The sequence below is a fragment of the Rhinolophus sinicus genome, chromosome 2 (genome assembly GCF_057876585.1).
Source record: "Rhinolophus sinicus isolate RSI-liver-muscle chromosome 2, RSI-T2T, whole genome shotgun sequence".
NCBI classification, from domain to species: domain Eukaryota; kingdom Metazoa; phylum Chordata; class Mammalia; order Chiroptera; family Rhinolophidae; genus Rhinolophus; species Rhinolophus sinicus.
In genome coordinates, this window is record NC_142502.1 from 124,011,502 (window position 1) to 124,031,995 (window position 20,494).

Sequence of the window (20,494 nt, forward strand, 5' to 3'; positions counted from 1 at the left end):
GGTAAAATTCGTATAAACATAAAATACTATTTTAACCATTTTTAAGCACACAGTTCAATAGTGTTAAGTATATTCACTGTTATGCAACCAATCTCCAGAGCTTTTTCATCTTGTAAAACTGAAACTCTATACCCATTAAACAACTTCTTATTTCCCCCTCCCCTAGCCCCTGGCAACCACCATTCTACTTTCTGTATCTATGAATGTAACTATTCTAGGTACCTAATATAATAAGTAGAATCATACAGTATTTGTCTTTTTGCGACTGGCTTAATTCACTTAGCAAGATGTCCTCAGGGTTCATCCTTGTTGCAGGGTCTGGCAGAATTTCTTTTTAAGGCTGAAAATAATACCATTGTATATACCAGGGCGCCAAAAAAATGGATACAAGGGGACGCTTTGGTCAACGTTGCTTAAGCAGTAGTTCACCATAATCAGAAGTGTCTGGATGCTGATGGTAACCACTTTGAGCACCTCTTGTAATTGCAGAAATTAAACGTGACTTGTATTCATCTTTTGTTATCGGTATATATCGAGTATTAAGAATTCTAATAGTTTTTTCCTTTCTTAAAATGTTTATATATTTTTTTGGCACCCTCTGTATATACCCCATTTTTCTTATTCATTCATCCATTACTGGACACTTGGGCTGATTCCACATTTTGGCTGTTGTGAATAATCCTGCTATTAACATGAGTTCTAGAATCTGTTGTCAATTCTTTTGGGTATATACCATAGTGGAATTGCTGGATCATATGATAATTCTATTTGTAATTTTTTTTAGGAACTATTACACCAATTTCCATAGTGGCTGCACCATTTTACATTCCTACCAACAGTGCACAAGGCTTCTAATTTTTTCACATCCTTGCTAATGTTTGATATTCTCTGTTTTCTTGATAGTAGCCATCCTAATGGGTGTGAGGTGGTATCTCATTGTGGTTTCCATTTGCATTTCCCTGATGCTTAGTGATATTGAGCATCTTGTCATGTGCTTATTGGCCATTTGTATGTCTTTAGAGGAATCTATTCAGATCCTCTGTCCATTTTTAAAATTGGTTTATTTGTTTTTTATTGTTGAGTTGTAGGCTTTCTTTATATATTCTGGGTATTAATCCCTTATCAGATAGATGGTTTTCAAATATTTTCTCCCCTTCTGTGGGTTGCTTTTTTACTTAGTTGATTGTGTCCTTTTGATATATAGAAGTTTTAATTTTGATGCAGTCTTATCTGTTTTTCCTTTTGTCGCCTATGCTTTTGATGTCATATCCAAGAAATTACTGTCAAATCCAATGTCATGAAGCTTTTCTCCTATGTTTTCTTCTAAGAGTTTTATAATTTTAGGTCTTACATTTAGGTCTTTGATCCATTTTGAGTTACTTTTTGTGTGTCTTGTAAGGCAAAGGTTCAGCTTCATTCTTTAGCATGTGGACATACAGTTTTCCCAGAGTCATATATTGAAAAGGCTGTTCTTTCCCTCATTGAATGGTTGTGGAGAAGTCCTTTTAAATACACATGTCCCTGGGATGGAACATACCTTAAGCCAGTTATTAACCAGTTCCTTAATTGTTAGTAAATGCCTTAGCAGAAAATTGACAGCTAACTAAGGTAAAGAACAAGACAATGAAGAAGAAAAGTGGTGTTGAGTAGCCGCAATATGGGAGGGAGCCAAAGGTAAACGTTTTGTTTCACCCTTGCCTAGTGATGGTCTGGGTGGCCGCAGGCTGCTTTCTTTGCATTCATGTCATATTCATGAATAATTATACTACTGTAATATGCACATTCATTCATTCGTTGCATGTTCATTTGTATATAACAATTCATTTTGCAACTGTTTCTTAAGTAACTGAAGATAAACTCATACGTGTAGATATGACTACCATAATGAGACTGAATAAAAGCCACTCAAAGTCATCTTCATTACTTAATAGTATACTTTATAGAGTTACAAATGTGTAACCAGCAGATTAACACTGATGAATGTTTATTTAAGGGCATTTTCTGGATATGTAGTGGGAATTGAGTGGTGTGTGATGAACTGTTTGGAACCTTCTAATGTGAATAATTCTTGAGGAAATAGATGAAATACTGCTTTTGCATGAAGGTGATTGCTCCATGTGATTAACATCATTCCAGGGGTAGATATTAAACTCCATAAATAATCAGTAAAAAGAAACAATGGAAGTTCTCTTTAGTGGGATTTTGATGAGCCTCTTTTTTTCTCCCCTTCTTCTACCTCCCCCCCAACTCCGGTTCAAGCTGTTGTGTCTCAGCCTAGTTGTAGGACACAGCTCCCTGGCCCCTGCTGGGATTATGAGCCTTGCGCTCCCCCGGCTGAGGCAGTTGGTCACTGGTCATCGGTCAGCCGTTCACAGTGGCTCACGGCAGCTCTCACCGGCTGCCGGCCGCTCACGTTGGACTTCGGTGTTAGGAGCATGGCACTCCAACCACCTGAGCCACTGGGCCGGCCCTGATGAGCCTCTTAAAATGCACATTGGAAGTCCAGAGTGAAACAATAACAGTGTGCTCCAGCAAAAGATGAAATAAACTTAAGGGAAAAGTATGCATACATAATTTTGATACAGTTTTTTAATAAGCAGGACCTTCATGAGACTCCTCATAGAACATCCCTACGAGGAGAATGGAAGACTCAGGAAATCTTCCATTGTAGGTGTTCAGGGTCCCTGGGCTCATTATAGGTAGAGCTGCTCTCCCTGGTCTTAAACTTGGCTCTCCCGGCTGGCTGTTCATGTGGACACGGGGGCCTGACCTGACTGCACCGACAGCCTCTAATCTGGTTGGTCTTTTTTATTTCATTGCTTGAGGACTTATGGGTGAGTTTAGCTGATGACCCTTTCAAGGATTGTGACATTTACTTTTTGTAGTCACGTATAGAAACACAGGACAGAGCCCATAGTTTTTAGACTTAGGTTTTAGTTCATTAGTTGTAGTTCTCATGTTTTCCAATTTGAGCTTTTTCTTCAAAAATACTGTTATTCAGACCTTAAATAATCTAAAACTTACAAAAGCAGGGCTGCCAAAATTGAAGTGGGTTCAGAGAGTGGAATCTTACTTGATTGTTGTTTTGCCCCCAACTCTTGTTTCCTCCCGCCACATGCACCCTGCACCCAGCTCATGGCCCCATAGGGACTCTACTCTGTGCTAATCAGTGAGACCTCGTTTTATAGGTGGAGGTGAGAGCCTCAATGCTGTTGGACTCACCCCAAATCATATAGCGAGGCAGGCGTGGAACTGGGATGAGAGCCCAGATCTTGTGTCACTGAATCTATTGCTCTTCCATTATGTGGTAGACCATTGACTTATTTAAAATAACCGTGTTGTGTACTTCACAATCTTCAGAAGGTATCCACATAATATGCTCTCATTTGATTTCCACTCTGGTCTGGCAGAGTAGATTAATATCATAGTGTTTGTTAGTATAATAGTGAGTGAGTAGTATAATAGTATGAGTAGTGAGTAGGGCATACCCTAAATGCTGGGGCTAAGGGTACTTTTGCATATACAAATTCATTCTTCATCCATTTTTTTCATTAATTTTTTAAAATCCAGTAATTGCCTTCTACAGTAATGCTGCTGGATAAGGAGAAGTTGGTAGGTTATTTTAGGTTGCACATTACAATTTCAGAAATGTTTCTCACTTTCCTTAAGGCCATGAAGCACTGGAGCTAAATTGGGAACCCAGTCTGCAAGAATTTCATCTGAAAACTAGAAGGCAATTTTTATTTACAAGTCTGCCTTGGTAATTGGATGGCTTGCCCATAAAGGGCATCCTCTTAGTGAATGGGGTTAGTCAGGACGACACATTGTGATTCAGAAGGTTGTGGGAACTGAGAGGGTAAGAACAGAGAGAGTTTTATTTCTGAGGGTTATTTCTGTCCAGCTGTGAAATCCTGACATACTGCCCTCCTCCATGCTAGGGAAAGTCCTATTTGAAGAAGTAAATCAGCTAGAGTGGAGAACTCTTGCCCTGGATATGGCTTCAGAGGCATTGGCAAAGCCCCTTTTTTGAAGATCCTTCCTGGTTTGCAGAAACATAAGCCTTTATGGCATACCAGTTTCCGAGAATACTGTTTTATGTTGGCTACTTTCTGATTTCACACTACTAGGGAAGCACTGGAGTCTTTAGAACCCTCTAAAGGATTTATACTTAATCCCACCTGTTGTGTGGTTCTTGTTAGCACCAAAAGTGTGTGTATCATTTGCTAATCTTGTCTGTGTGCCACTTTTGGGGGGACAGAGTGTTTATCATATTGCTCTCCATTAAACAGTACGGAGTTCTATTGTCAGTCTTTGGAAAGCTGTTTTAAAGCAAGAGAAATAGTAGATTAAACTAAATATGCAAGGTAGAATTTTGAATATTGATACATTGGGGTACACTGTACTTGGGACATATTACTGTTGCTACCATGCTTTACATATACGTTCATTTTCTTTATTCAACAGGAACTTATTGACTTCCTATCATATACAAGATTAATGGCAATTTTTTATGTATAACATATTCTTCATATTTCCGTTCTAAAATGTTTGGAGTATCAAAAAGGAAATGAATGTGGGTCTAACCAAAATGAGTGCCGTATGAACAGTCGTTGATGCTATGCACATATCAACAGCAGTGTGATAAACCTACTTACCGTTTACATCCTGTCACCTGAGTGTCAGCCTTTTATTTGGCTGTACAGTTCAGGTTTGCAGGTAGCTATGCTGCATGCCAGGTAGGTCTGTTCTTGCTCTTAGCCAGCATTATAGATCTGGGTCACGTAGTTTGCTTTGTGCTCCAGGGTTTGTTTGTTTTTCCCCTTACTCTTCCAGTCTAAATTCTTTCCCTTAAGTGTATAGGGCTAGTTTAAAACTCATACAAAAATGCCTCTTTCATTTGTCTCGGTAGTTCCTAGTACAGTACAGTGCTTTACACACAGTCGTATTCTGTGATCTAAGGTCGTCTAGTGTGGTGTCTCTTAGACATGAGCTCTGGATTACTTCTTAGACGCCATAATTATCTGTGCTAAATGTAATCTACAGCTGTATACAGAACTATCTAGCATCTGTCATCTGACAAAAAAAAGTTGCACAGTTGATGTCATCCAACAGTGACAGGGCTGATCAGTTACCACTCCTGGTGTTCAGTAAAGGCCAGATGTACAGTTAGGTTTTTACTCCGAATATATTGTCATAGGCCATCTTAGTCTATACGTAGATTATTTAAATGAATTTGCTATAGAAAAAGTTGCCTTAAACCTTTCTGAAATAAGTAAAGGGGTCAGCATGAACCACAGCTGAAGAGCACCAGCACTGTACACAGGCACATTCCTGCAGCTGAAGGATACGGATGTAGTGGTTTTCACTTTTCATATTTAATTTCTGAAAATAGGCCTTGAATGTGTCTTGTGTAGAGCACCAAAGGGAACTGTGAAAGGATTTCAATCTAAAATTGAACCAAAAGGTATGAGAAGGAGAATCTTGTGCAAGTATCTTGTAGAAGAACGAACTTAAGAACGGCGATACTGATTTCCTGTAAATGCCTGATGTACTGAACACTGAGACTTAGCTCCTGACCAGTGAACATCTGCCGAGAATTGCTCCTCATCCTCAAGCCAGTGAATTTGCTGCTTGGACTCTGGCTGGACTCCCCCTCTTTACACTCTGTGCCCATAAATATAGCTCCCTCACCTCCAATCCCTCAACGGACTCGCCTGTAGCTTGCTACAGCATGCAGTTCCTCTGCCATTCCCAAATAAACTCAAGTTTCTGGTAATTCGAGCTTTCCTCAGTTTACCTCTTTATTTAGGTTGACAGAACTCAAGTACCCAAACCTCTTAGAGTTATAGTAAGAGACCCAGATAATACTGTAATTGAGACCCAGAGAAATGAAAATTGACCAGAGATCGGTGAAGCCAGTTAGTGGCTGAGACTGGACTGGAAATGGTTGCCTGTACCCCTAGTCTTTTCTCATGATCTTTTATTCACTTGTGCTGTATATTATGCTACAAGCTATAACTGATTGTCATTATTGTATCTTTATTCAGTCAGTATTTGACATTGATGTACCCAGATAGTTACTGTTTTCCTTGCTGCATTTTTTTCTGCAGTTTTGACCTTCCATGTAAGAGAATTTTCCCTCCATCTGAGAGATATCCTTTAGGGTTTCCTTTAGTGCAAGTTTGCTCGTGGCATTAGCTTCTGTTTTTATTTGCCTGAAATACCTTTATTTCCTCATTGTTGACTGAATTTTTTTCTGGGTATAGAATTCTAAGTTAGTTAGTATTTCCTTTCAGCTCTGTTGTTTTCTAGCTCTGTTGTTTCTATTAAAGAAACAGCTGTTCAATTTTTGCTCCTTGGAGTATTTTGAATGGAATCTCCCTGTTCTTCCCAGTCATGGCAGCTTTTAAGATTTTTTCTGTCTTTGTTTTTCCATACTTTCATTTGTCTAGATAAAGATTTCTTTCGATTTTTTTCGGCTAGGGACTCATTGGGCTTTTTGAATTTGTGGCTTGATGTCTTTAATGAGTTTTAGAATGTTTTAGTCATAATTTCTTCAAATATAACTGCTTTTCTCCTCCTTTCCCCCCAAATTTACTTGTTAGACCTTCTCAGGTATCCTCTGTATCTCTTTCCCCACCCATGTTCTCCATCCTTTTGTGCCACTGCTTTATCGGGATATTTTCTTAATGACTTAGTTTTCAGCTGTTCTTTATTTGCTCTTATCTGTTAACTTACTCTTACCTATTGCTAGTATTGTATCTTTCAATTCTATTTTTAGCATTTAGTTACTTTGTATATTTTATAGTTCTTTACCAATATTCCAATACTTGTCTTTTATTTCCTTGAGCACAGTAAGCATAGTTAGTTTAAAGTCTATTTTAATTTGACTATGTAGAGTTTATTTTGTTGTTCCTGTTGGTTCTCACTCATGTGATCTTGCTTCTTTGTGTGCCTGGTTATTTTTATTTGCGTGCCAGACATTCTAATTGCAAAATTGTTTGCGGAAGGATGTACAGTTTAGGATGTTGTTGTCATTCTGACTGAGGATTTACATTTGTGCCACCACATGCTCTGGGCACTGGCAGTCCAGGATTACCTCAGTTTGCTTTCAAAGACTGAAATAGTCTAAGGCAAAATACATGTTCTGCAAAGTGTGGTCTTCCTACTGTCAGCTCACTCTCACGACTAGGGTCCTCATCCCAAGTGTGCCGATTTATATCTTTGGAAAACCCTTGAACTCCAACTTCTGTTCCCTTAGCACTGTGCTTCTCAGAAACATTGCCCAGCCTCTCACCCACTCTTCTAGAATTGACAAATACCCTCAGAGGAGAAGCTGTCCCAGTTTGGGAAGAAGAGGGAAGGTGAGGTGGCTGGTGTCCTTTGTCATCTTCTAAATCTTGGCCCAGTAATTTTTCATTGTTTGCTAAGGCCTTCTTTGCCTTGAGGCAAGTTTTTAAAAACAATGTTTTGTGTAGCTTTCCTCTTCCTCAGCAGGAAGGTTGGTCCAAATTATCTAGTTTACTATTTGTTACGGGATTTTCCCAAAAGTAGGATTTGAATGTGTAAAATGAAGTATGTTTCTTGTTTCCTTTTCCCCTTTTCTTGATCTTATTTGAATCCTGGACCAACGGGAGTTTGTTGTACATGGGTCAAATTAGAGGAAATGATAAAATTACTATTTTCACTCCTTCATTTCTTTTACTTTTCAAACCTTTAAACATTTGTCTGGGACAGCTTTATTACTTGGGAATGGGGAAAGAACCTTTAAAATCATTTTTTTTGTTTGTTTGTTTTTTTATTTATTACAGCTTTGTTTCATACTTGCCTACCCTCATTAAGCCATTGATAAGAATTTTCTTACTGGCCTTTCACAATAGATACCTCTAATAGATCTTAAGTGAGGCTCTTAAATAATGGGGAAAATGAATTAAACTTTAAAAATATGTTTTCTTTAATTTACCTCATTTAACAGATTAATTGTTCAATTTAATTTTTGTGAGTATGCAGCGTTAACCTGTAATGGCCAGAACTTCCAGACTCTTCACTTGTTAGAGCAGATGTATGGGCTCAGTTTATATGAAGTCAAGAACTTTGTTAGCACATTTCCCTGACTCCTCTATGGTAAGGGAGAAGTCTTGAGGGACTGGACAAAGCCTCTTTTGAAAACAAGAATTTAGCAGAGCAAAGATGGCAGTTCTGGGACTCATGATGAACACTGGGGAGCCGTGCCCCTACGTTGTCAGCCTTCAAAAAAACAAAACTCTTCTCTCCCTCAGCACCTAATCAGGGTTAATCACTTTGCCTCCGGTTTTTAGAGCTCATGTTCCTGTCTCTCTGTTGAATTTAACTCTTTGAGCATCTCTCTACATATCTTTTAGGCACCTTTTAAAAAGAGTAGACAGAAAAATTCATAATTAATATAAATGTCAGCAAGGAGAAACTGTACATCTCACAATATACCAAGAATAGACATATTTGAAAGACAGTATCTGCTGATGTGTGTGAATAAAGTGTCATGTTTTAAGGTATTCAGTAACAAATTTTTATAAACCGTATCAAAGCTGATTTGACTTGGATAATGTATAAGGCTTCTCCAGTGATATATGGTAACCATTTGATATTAACCTATATCCAGTTACTAGAAGAAAAATGCCTAAATGAAGACGATGTTAATTTTGTAAAGGATAATGCAGTCATGTCTCATGATGTAGCCATTTGGGTTAGGCTTTGACTTATGAATTGTTTTATGCCTTGCTAGCCACTAAGGCAGCTGACACTTGAGATGATATGTCATTGGTCATGTTGATGATTTTATAACTCAGTTGGTCAAGTGTTGCCTTAAGGAAAATGCCAGAATTACTAGTTTATTATCAGTGATAGTCTTTTGCATGATATCCCCTTAGATGCATTGTTTTAATTGACTTCTTTTAGAGATTTTTGTGTCGATGAATTACACTATGAGTGCCCTCTTAAGTGTCCAGTATGTAATAGCAACGACAGAGTTTGAGAGCCATATTATAAGTGAATTCATGAAGAAGTATATTTTCTTAGGTTCTGTTAACACTAATTAATTGTTTACAAGTAAGTGCAACAATGTTAGTCTGATTTGGTGATGTTTTATGTAAGTGGGTGTTAGGGTTGGTGCTCAGGAATGCATAAAAGTTTTTTCTGTTAAAATTTAAAGTAATTATGATTTAAACTTGATACCTATCTATGGAGGGTGTTTTTAGGAATAAATTTGACTTGTGAATCAGGAGAATGATATGCTTTGGAAAAAGTTTTCTCACTATTATACTTTTAATTTTTACGAATTCAACATTTGAATTTATGTTAATTTCTCATTTTTATTGATTGACACATTATGTTATAAAATTGACATTTTTTTTGTTTGTTTCCCCTAATACAGAAGCTCCACCATGAGACGGGGTGGATGGAGGAGGCGAGCTGAAAATGATGGCTGGGAAAACTGGGTGTGTTTTAAAAGAATAAAAATAATTATATTGAACAGTCTAGGTATTTTTCATTTTTTTAGTTTATAATGTGGTGTAAAGCATTTTCTAATTTGTAAATCACTTTAGACACCAACTCTTGAGTTTTCACAGTGTGTTGAAAGATCAAACTTTAACCCCTAAACTTGCAGGATTTTATCTGAAGAAATATTCTAGTGCACAACATTTATTGTATGATAATTGTATTGCAGCATTGCTAGTAATACTGAAGTGAAAAACAGGAAAACATAGATAACCAATAATTGGGGATTGGTCAAATAAATTTTCTTTATGCAGTGGAACACTGCAACCATTATTTAGCTTTATATTTCTTAACCTGGTAAGATGGCCTTGACTAAAAATGTGTTATGTTATAAAGGAATATATATATCATATGATTCTATTATATAAAATGTGTTATGTTATAAAGGAATATATATGTCATGATTCTATATATAAAGGAATATATATATATATCATATGAATCATATATATGTGATTCTATTTTTGTAAAACCACTATGCTCTGAGACAAAGAAATAAACTTTGAAAATAAAATCCCAAAATGTTAACAATGAATGGCATCATAGCTAATTTAAATTTTCTTTATATTTTCTGGGGGGGGGAATGTTTTTGACAGTGAGCATGTGGTAATCAAATAATCAGTAACAATAAAGTCATTTCCATTTTGAAAATAATAAATACCACTTCTGCCTACCTGTAACTTTATTTCAAAGACTTAATTGATAATTCTTTTTGATAAAGATAAATCAATAAAGAATTGATAATTCAAGTCAATTAGTTTATTTCAGTGTTCAGGAAAAGTGTAGCTGAATTCATAGATTTGTAGAGGTCTGTAGTAGGAAAAATAATAGTGTTTTTATATTCTTTTTGAGGTTCATGTTATCTAATGAAAATTAGTATTACTATCAAATAGATTGATTAGATCCAGAATTTAGCCACTGAATGGTTTATGTATTCTTATCTACATGTATGGAGGACTAATAGTTTGTCACACTGCTTTATTTTACTTGAAGTTATTAATTTTAAGCTTCCTATATACAGAAGATAGTGGAATGTGAAATATACTCTTATTGACCACTTGTCAAATTTTAATTGGTTTAAACTTTGGTGTAACATTTGCTTGATTTTATAGGTAAGAATAATATTTTGTGGCAATAAAGTTACTATTCTTGACTTACGTTTTCCCTCTTTTTAAAGTAACTCATAAGAATGTGATAAAATTATTAAAAATTGAGTTGACAGAGGGAAAAGTCTTCCTTGACTTGCCTGTTTTATTGCCTTCCCTATGGTTCATGTTTAAAATTATAACTTATGTCATCATTATACCTTGGTCACTAGCACAGAATAAGGTCCGTCTTTTTTTTCTGTCTATTTATTTATAAATAGAAGTTTCTTTATAGCGGGAGAAGAAAATACAACTTGTGTGATTAGTTTACCTTTTCTTTAATTCTAGGGTGGCTATATGGCTGCCAAGGTCCAGAAATTGGAGGAACAGTTTCGATCAGATGCTGCTTTGCAGAAGGATGGAACTTCATCTACGATTTTCAGTGGAGTTGCCATCTATGTTAATGGATACACAGGTTGAGTACTTTTTACTTTTTAGGTATCCTTTTCTGGCATGCACTTGTATTAAGATTGAGAGTGGTTTGTTTTAAATTCTGTTTTTAATTATTTATCTTGTACATAAAAATGATAAAAATCCTTCACTTTTTCTTCCATCCCACCTGTATCTGCCATTGTCTTTTATTTTAATTTTTATCAAAGTACCTAGTTTTAAAAAGTCAAATGAGGTTTAAAATGAAAACTAGTAGTGGTCTTGCTTAAGTAGCTGATTGGAAGCTATCACACACATGTGGGGATTGTAAACTGTGAGCTTCAATATGGGGAATCAATAAGGCCACCTCATTGGTGAATCTCCCACTGTAATAACCCATAGGTCCTTTTGGGCTGATGGAGGAAGCGGGTGGTGTGTGTGTCAGATTTCCCGGAATCTTGCTTAAAGATGGGTGTAAACCTAGCTGCCAGCACTTTGGTTGCCAACAGAGAAGGAAAGAGCCAGAATTCTCACAGTCTAGAAAGTAGAATTCTATTTAATCTCCCTATTTTTTTTTTTTTAATCCCCTATATCACTTCTCCCCTCTGCTATGCCTGTTGTCACTGAGTCCAGTATCTGGAAGGGACAGGATAGTCTTTCTTCATCAGTGGGAGAGGGTATCTGGAATTTTGTCTCTTACACAGAATTTCAACCAGGAACTTCTTGTTTTATGACCTTTCCATGCCCACCTTTGGAAGTGCCTGCTGACTCCTAAGTTTTTCTTGGTTTCACTGGTACCAAGCAGCCTCTTCTGGGCTTCCACAAAGCCAGCTTAGCTCTTTCTCTGATCTATAAAGTCAATTACCACTAGTGTATTGGTTGTCAAATTTTACTGCCCAAGTTTCTCTTCATTCTGTTTAGGATCTCCTCTTAAGATCATTTTAGTGTATTTTTGAAGTGAATGACTGCATATATTAATATTTGTGTCAGTCTATTATATTTTTTCCCTCTCCACTTCTCAACTGGCTGATGCCTGTTTATCTTTATGGTCTCTGTTTATACAACGCTTTCCCTTGATTGGCTTTCTTCCTACTGGTGTGGCTGACGTCTCATGCTCCTGTGAGGCTGTGGTTCCTTGTATTTATCCGCATCTTAGCGTTTATATGATCTTATTATAGTTGCCTGTTATTAGATGAGAGTAAGAGCTACGTTTTGTATTTTCATTACTGCTGTATTCTCAGTGCTTCTATAGTGACTGGGTGTCACCACTCAGGAAGTACTTGTTGAATTAAAGTTGAGTTTTAATTAACTGATACATTGGCCTAGTTAAGTTTTATCAGGTATCACTGACAATGCATTTAGCCTACGAATGTTATCTTAAAATGAACTGCAGGTACAACTTTGGAAAGGTTCACATGTGATTTTTCTACTTAGGTAACCTGGAACATTTAAGCTCCACACACTTTCCCGAGATGCACTATAAAATATTTACAATATTAACAAAAATAAACATTGCTTGTTATGTTAGCTAGTTATGGCAATCCACAATTCACAGGGTACCCTTTTTCACATAAGAGGAAGAAAAAGGGATTATTTGTGGGAGGGAGAAAAAATGAGTGTTGTAGTAATCACTGCTATGGTTGAGAATCTGGAAATCTAATTCTACTTTTGTCACTAAGTTTTGTGTGACCGTAAGACATTTTCTCTTTGAACCCATTTTGTTTGGACCCATTGTTATCCCTATCCCTTGCTTTAGGGTAAGGATAATATACTGATTGTTACTCTTGTTATTGTTAGGATTATGTTACAATTCTACAGGTAAAGTTCCATTATGTAGAATTGCATAGGGACATGCAAATTGTGGTGACAATGCTTTTAGAAAAATTTTCTGTTTTAGATCAAACAGCTTTATAGATAAAACAGAATCAACAACATCTGTGTAATGAATTAGCAAGTGAAGAAAAGTGCTTTACATGCTATAAGACAAGTAGTGAAGGCTGTTTTGTTAATTCTTAACCATGCTCCCCACAGACTAATATTCCAAGTTTTCTTGGTTATTTTAAAGCTCCCAATTCTGCCCTCAGAGCTTCTTTGATAACCCTCATCTCTTCTAACCCAGTTAGCATTGAGCTTGAGCTTACAGATAAGATACCCCTGCCTTTTGGATAATCGTCCTCTGTCAACCCATTCTTTCTTCTCTTTTTTCCCCTCAAAAGCATCTTATCCTTGTTAAGGTTAACTTCTTTGCCTTCCATCCATTTTTTTATAATTAAAAAAAATTTTTTGAGATAATTGTAGAATCACATGTAATTATAAGAAGTAATACAGAGAGCTCATGAACCCTTTGCCCCAATTTCTCTCAATGGTAACAGCTTATAAACCATAGAACAATATCAATCAGAAAATTGATATTGATACAGTCAAAATACAGAGTTTCACACCACAAGGAGCCTTCATGCTGCCCTTTTATAGCCACACCTACTTCCCTTCTCTCAGCCCCTCTAACCCCTGGCAACTACTAATCTGGGCTCCTTTTCTATACTTTTTTGATTTCAAGATAACCTTTGGGATTGGCTTTTGTTACTCAACATAATGCTCTGGAGAGTCATTCAAGTTGTATGTATCAGTAATATTTTCCTTTTTATTGCTGAGTTGTATTCCATTATATGGATGTTCCACAGTTTGTTAACCATTCACCCACTGAAGAGCAGCTGGGTTATTTCCTGGTTTTGGCTATGAACATTTGTGTAAATAAGAGTGCAATTGCTGGTTACATGTTTAATATTTTTAAAAGAAACCGCTAAACTGTTTCTCAAGTGGCTGTACTATTTTATATTCCCACTAGCAAGTTATGAGTGATCCAGGTTCTCAGCATCCTTGTCAGTATTTAGTGTATTTATTTTAAATATTTTAGTAGGTATGTGGTGATATCTCATTGTGGTTTTATTTTGTAAAACAATCTCTACACGTCCTCACCAGCATTTTTGTTCTGTGTTTTAATTAATTTAGGGAGTCTAACAGATGTGTAATGGTGTCTCATTGCAGTTTTGATTTGCATTTGCCTGATGGTTAATGATGTTGAACATCCTTTCATGTGTTTATTTGCCATCTATATGTCCTCTTCAGTGCAATGTCTGTACATGTCTTTTGCCCGTTTTCTAATGGGATTTTTTGGTTTTTTTATTGTTTAGTTTTGAGAGTTCTTTATGTATTCTAGATAGTACTCCTTTGTCAAATGAGTGGTTTGCAAATATTTTCTCCCAGTCTATAGTTTGTTTTTTAACCTCTTCACACAGTTTTTTGCAGAGCAAAATTTTTAATTTTGATGAGGTCCAATTTATCAATCTTTCCTTTTATAGATTGTGCTTTTAAGTCAAAAGTCTGCTTAGCACTAGGTCCCAAAGATTTTTTTTTTCCCTAAAAATTTTATAGCTTCATGTTTTACATTTAAGTTCATGATCCATTTTGAATAATTTTGTGTGGCCTGTGAATAATATCCAGTTGCTGCTGTAGCACCATTTGTTGAAAAAGCTATTCTTCCTCCATTGCATTACTTTTGCACTTTTGTCAAAAATCAGTTGGGCATGTTTGCGTGGGTCTGTTTCTGTGTTCTCTGTTCTAGTCCATCAATTCATGTCTGTCTCTTCACCACATGATCTTGACTATTGTGTCTACATAGTAAGCTTTGATGTTGGGGAGGAGTGATTATTTACATTTTCTTCTTTGTCAAGATTGTTTTAGGTATTCTAGGACCTGTGCCTTTCCATATAAATTTTAGAATAAGCTTGTCTGTGTCTACAAAATAAATTCCTTGCAGGGATTTTGATAGGAATTACATTAACCTGTAGATCAATTTAGGAAGAATTGACATCTTTACTATGTTGAATTTTCCAATCTATGGACCTTCCATCCTATTTTACTCTAGTTGATTGAACAAATATATTTTGTATGCTGCTTGTGTGTTAGGAGTTGTGTTTGAACAGAGATGGCAGTTAATGGAGAATGTTGATTTTTGTGACAAGTAACCTCTGGGAGATAGACATGACCAGAGGGACGTGGGGGACAACACAGAAGAGCAGTAATTGACAGTTAGAGTGTATCCTTCTTCATAGAGAAATTGACTTTGTTAGCTGGGTCTTGCATAAATAGGTGTTTTCTAGCTGAAAATGAGTAAAGACATTCTTGTCCTAAATCTAACCTACATTTTCACATTTACATTTATTAATTTGATCAATAGGCTTATCTGATATTTTAGGTTTGTCTTTGTACTTTCTCGTTTCCGTGTTTCTGTTTGTGCTTTTGCCTCTGATGAAAAGCTCCTTCCATCATTTCTGTGAACTGGAATTATATTCATTCATTAAGACCCAGATTAAATTAGATTTTGTCTCCTTCCCTGTTTTAGCTATTCCATAGTTTTAGAATGTCATAGCATTATTGCTAGAAACATTTGTTTTAACACGCGAGTTTCGTCTTGTATTGTCAGGTCTTACGTATTTCGTTTTTTGGAATCAGAAAGTCCATTTTATTTAGTAGCCCCTAGCCAAACATGGATCAGAGATGTCGCCATAAGGCCTTACATTTTCTGTTTCTTCTGCCTTCTCTAGGTCTTCATCATTCAGATCTCTGCTCATATATCGCCTCCTCCAAAAGACTCTCCCTGACTTCTTATCTAAAATAGGTATACCTTGCCCTGCAGTTGCTTTCTAACCCTATCTAGATTTCTCTTCATAGACTTTATTTGTACCTGAAATGGTATTATTTATCTGACTTATGTTCTGTCTGCTCAGTGAAGTTGAAGTTCTGTGGAGCACAGATCTGAGTCTTGTCATTGCTGTATTCCAGGGGCCTAGAACCCTACCTGGCACTTACTTTGTAGGATTCTCAATAAATGTTATTCAAGTGAGTGAATGTGTAACAGGGTTTTCATTCATTTGAAAGAGTAGACCCTCATACATTGGAACGTTAAAGTATTTTAAATAAAAATATTAGCATGAGTATTGTCACTCATATGCTAATTCAACTCAGTCTTCTTGAATTTATAGTTTTTAAGAAATGAGCTGTATTTTAGGCTTACTGAATTGTAATCTCTGGGAGGTAGGCCTTGGGCATGTTTATGTGGGTGGAAACTCCCAAGGTGAGCTAGTGCTTCAGTCTAGTGAACTTTAATTGCTCTCTTCTGTGGAGTGGGATCAGGATAGGTGATACGGAAAGAGGTATTCTGGTTATTTTCTACTTTTTTTAACATGTAGATAGAAGACCAGGCCAAGTGACTTTGGTACTGCCAACGTTGGTGAAGAAGCAGGTGGATAGGCAGATGCTTGGGTATGATTTGCATAATGGACAAGGGACCGTGCAAGTGTAACAGACTTAACATTCCAAGTGATGGGGATGTGTTTGAAAACTTAACCTCATGTTAGTGTTTTCTGAGCATATGCTTGTGATTTAGGAAAAGAGTCCATTTAATGCTGATGAATCTAGTTTTTTAAAAAGGAATGCCTTCTGAGAATTATTTTCTATGGATATATACATGTCTTCCATTTCCTGTGAGACTCTGATCTTGTAAATCGAGGATGTAGGAATTTAACCTCCAACATGGGACAGACTTGCTGTATTAATACACACAACCCACTGTAATTTTGCCAGTGTCTGATAGGTATTTGCATCGGTTAGGTACTCCAAAATGTGTTCTCTGGGCTTTTGAAACTTCTTCCATTTTTGTTTCATTGTGGCTTTTAGTTGAATGTGGTAAGTGAGGCAGTTAGGGAGGAAAGGAGTCAAGAGAGGAAGTACGGATATTGGAGGAAGAGTAGTGGATGGGAGTCGAAGACAAAAGGGTCTGCGTAATAGCTGTGTGACTATGGACAAGTCACCTAATTTTCCTCTATTTCCTTATCAGTAACTATGCAAAATTATCTTTTCTAATTCATAGGATTGTGAGACTCAAATGAAATAATGAAGGCTATTACTACTGTAGGACCAAAGAAGGTATAAGCAGCCATTTGTCTTACTTCTTTCTGCCATGTATGTAACACAACCCGCATTTAATTAAGTTCTTTGGCTATGCAGAATGGAATGGTGACAAAACGAATGTTCTCTCAATAGAATTGTATCAAGGAAAGCTTTGTACGAGGTGTAAAAATTGTTTATAGAATTTGTTTTAACCAGATGAGCAAAACTCTTTACAAGGTGCGGCTGGAGCTGTGGGAGTGGCCTTCACGTGGCTCTTTGGTGTTATATAAGGGCATGTGCTTGACATGTGCCTTTTACTCTCACCATGGTTAGTTGTCTATTACTTACTGTGGTTTGTTTTAGTTAATCCTGAAATTTCATTACATACAGAATGTTCTGTGCGATTCACAGTAGGAATATCGTGGAATATAATTTTAAACTTGATTTAGAAGGTACTTAGTATCCTAGAGTGCCTTCATTGTGTAAGGAACACCCATTATTTTATGTAAGAAAGTCTACTGAGTAGTTCAAGCTTTTAACAATGTTAGAAATCCTTTTATTGCCGTAGTGATGGTTCTTCAAACCCAGCACTTTCATCCTTGTTAGTGCCATTTGCCACTAGCCAACCTGCTATAGAAAATTGTCTGGTTTCCATTTTATTTTTTCCCCAATAGTCTACCTTAAAAAGCAGGTGGGACTAGCTAAAACAGTGATGAAAAAAAAAAAAAAAGAACAGAGATAGAAGAACTAGCTCTGACATCTCAAAACCTATTATAGAAGGTTATACGCACTTAAAACTTTGTGTAACTGGTATAAAAATAGACAGATATGTGGTTTAGAGTAGCTTAGGCTATGTATATAAATTTGACATGTAAATTAGATCTCGGTGTATATATGAATTTGTTATAAATTAAATGAGTTAATATTTCTAAAACACTTAGAACAGCCTAACACATCAGCACTATATTAAATATTTTAAGTTACAGAAGAGTTTTCCATTGATCAGAGAGGAAAATGGGAGGATTATTTAATACAATTTGTTACAACAAATTGGATGACTGGAAAAAGCTTATATATCAAAATAATAGGAAATAAAACACTAAGATCCCAACTGATTAGAAGGCAGATTTCAGAAACAATATATTTCAGGAAGTAGACCTGGGAAGCAAACATAGAAGTAGGTTCCACTTCATTAATAGAGAAGTGCATAACGAATCAAGATGGGTTTTTTGCAAAGTTTATTTATTTTTAAAAATTATTACATGATTATACCCAGTATAGGCATGGATGATGAAATAACCGCTCCATTCGTTGTTGGAGTGAGAGTAGTAGTATAACGGTAGACTTCCTTTGGAAAGTGTCAATGTATGAAATATATGAACAGCCTTTGATATGCTGCCACTTTCAGTAATTACTCTAAGAGTCCATTCTAAGGCAATAAGCCTAATTGGTCCCCTAGTATACAATTTATGTAAGAGATAATCTCATCACATTGTTTTATTTAAAAGCAAAGCATTGTATAAGAATGGAAATTTAGTTATAAATTATACCATTTACAAGGTGATTTAAAACAAAAGCAAACTGTATAATTTGTAATAACAAAACTTACTGGGAAATGAGGAAAGGATGTACGATGAAAAGTAGGGGATCACCCAACTTAAAAAAGAAAAGCACAGAAAACAATGCTGGAAGTAAATATATCCCCGTATTTCCTTTCTTTGGGCATAGATCTGAGTGATGTATTTTCTGCTATTTTCCAATTTCTTTTCTAGGCATCTTTTATTAGAATAGAGAATAACCTTTAAATAATTCTGAGCATTAATATTATTTGTCTTAAAAAACATGAAATGACATTAGAGCCATTTTTGCTTGTAGGCTGAAGACATTGAAATAGAAATATGCTACTGATCAGATAGGTTGCAGAAATAAGGAAAACAAATTACTGATGTAAATTTTTCTGAATACACTGTATGGTGGATTGTATTCCCCCCCTCCCCCCCCGCCCCAAAATCTGCTTGCCCTCCTGGGAGAGGATTTTACTTCCCTACTTGCTGAAGTCAGGGTTGGCCTGTTCACAAAATACGAGCAGAAATGGTATAGTGTATCACTTTGGAGATGAAGCTTTAAGAGCCAGTTTGTGCTTCAGATAGAGGTTGCTCCATCAGCCTGGACCCTGGAGTAAAGATGACATGGAACCACAGCTCCATGGACATTTTGGAGCATGAGCTAGACATGCTCCAAAATAAACCTTTGCTGTCGGTCACTGAGATTTTGAGGTCAAATGAGTATGTTACTGCAGCATAACCTGCCCTTTTCCTCTCTTAGCGAAATCTGAAATGGTAGCTAAGAGAAATATTTAAATCAAATAGTATGTTTCGCGTTGGGTCTCCTAAAGTGGTCATCTTTGGCTGTATTTTAGGTCGGGGTTGGCATACTATCTGTAAAAGTCCAGAGCTTTGTGGGCCATGCACACTCTGTCGCAGCTACTCGGGTCTGCTCTTGTCACCCCAAAGCATCCCGAGGCAACATGTGAGTGATGAGAGTGGCAGAGTTCCATTTACAAGGTCAGGTGGGCCGGGTTTGGCTGACCCTTGTTGTAGATCACCGGCTCAGAAACTTGGGGTTGCGGGGGACTTGAATCATTGTCTCTGTGAGTATCCTTCTTCGCTGTCGTCGATAAGTTGACAGACCACACTTAGCCTCTTGAAATGACTCCAGGGGTGCTCTACCTTTTGGGAGGCAAGCCAGGTCAAACAGGTGTGATTGTCTGAGTGAGCTAGCGTGCCTCTCTGTAACTTCTCTCCACTGGTCCTAGTGCTTTCTCTGGACTCCCCAGCATAGATCCAAACCCTGTCATGTCCTCTCAGTCTGGTCTTCATGCTAATTCACCCCACAACCCTCCAAAACTAGATTATTCCCAGTGTTTTGAAAGTGTGTTTTGAACCCTATGGCCACATCTTTCCCCAGGCCCCTAAAGCTTTGTTCATCTTTCCTCAGTTTATCTTAATGTAAAAATCCAGCTTAGTTTCAGGTTCAGCCCAATCAAATGTTTGTCAGTTCTATGTGCCCATAAACCTTTTTTTCTGATGTATCATATTATTCACTTGTGTTAAAAATCATTTGTAGAATCTTGACTAAATTATAAGTGGGATGCTTGAAAATATGGGTACTAAGGATACACTCATAAGTAAATAAGGTTCCTATCTCTCCAGATAACGTTAAGTAATGAATGCTATTAGGTGCCTGGTTAAAGCTGCTGGTTGTTTTGAATTGGTTATCAACTTGAGTTCCAAAATGCCTTAACAGTTTCAGTCTTAAAATTACAGTATTTTTAAGTATACTGAAAACAGATAAACAAATACTCAAATATGTTATTTACCTTTTGCTGTCAGGTTAATAGTTTTTACGCAGACCTTGGAATCTTTTAAATAGTTGGAAATGTTAATAGTTCTAAAGTGTGTGAATCAGAATTTTCTCAGTACTATGCTGAAATGCAG

The 20,494-nt window shown here is 36.6% G+C and overlaps 1 protein-coding gene across 5 annotated transcripts in view; it reads left to right on the forward strand.

Annotated features, from left to right (window-relative positions):
* REV1 (REV1 DNA directed polymerase) overlaps window positions 1–20,494 on the forward strand; it is a 93,424-nt gene that overhangs the window by 17,763 nt on the left and 55,167 nt on the right. For 2 of the 5 annotated variants that reach the window (XM_019753821.3, XM_019753822.3), the window contains exons 2-3: window positions 9,410–9,473; window positions 10,968–11,094. In XM_019753821.3, coding sequence (XP_019609380.2) covers window positions 9,420–9,473; window positions 10,968–11,094 — 181 coding nt within the window. In that variant the 5' untranslated portion in view covers window positions 9,410–9,419. Of the gene's footprint in view, window positions 1–9,409; window positions 9,474–9,493; window positions 9,517–10,967; window positions 11,095–15,669; window positions 15,727–17,010; window positions 17,034–20,494 lie in introns of those variants that run through there. The other 3 variants (XM_088796021.1, XM_088796023.1, XM_019753824.3) reach the window with 3 other exon arrangements.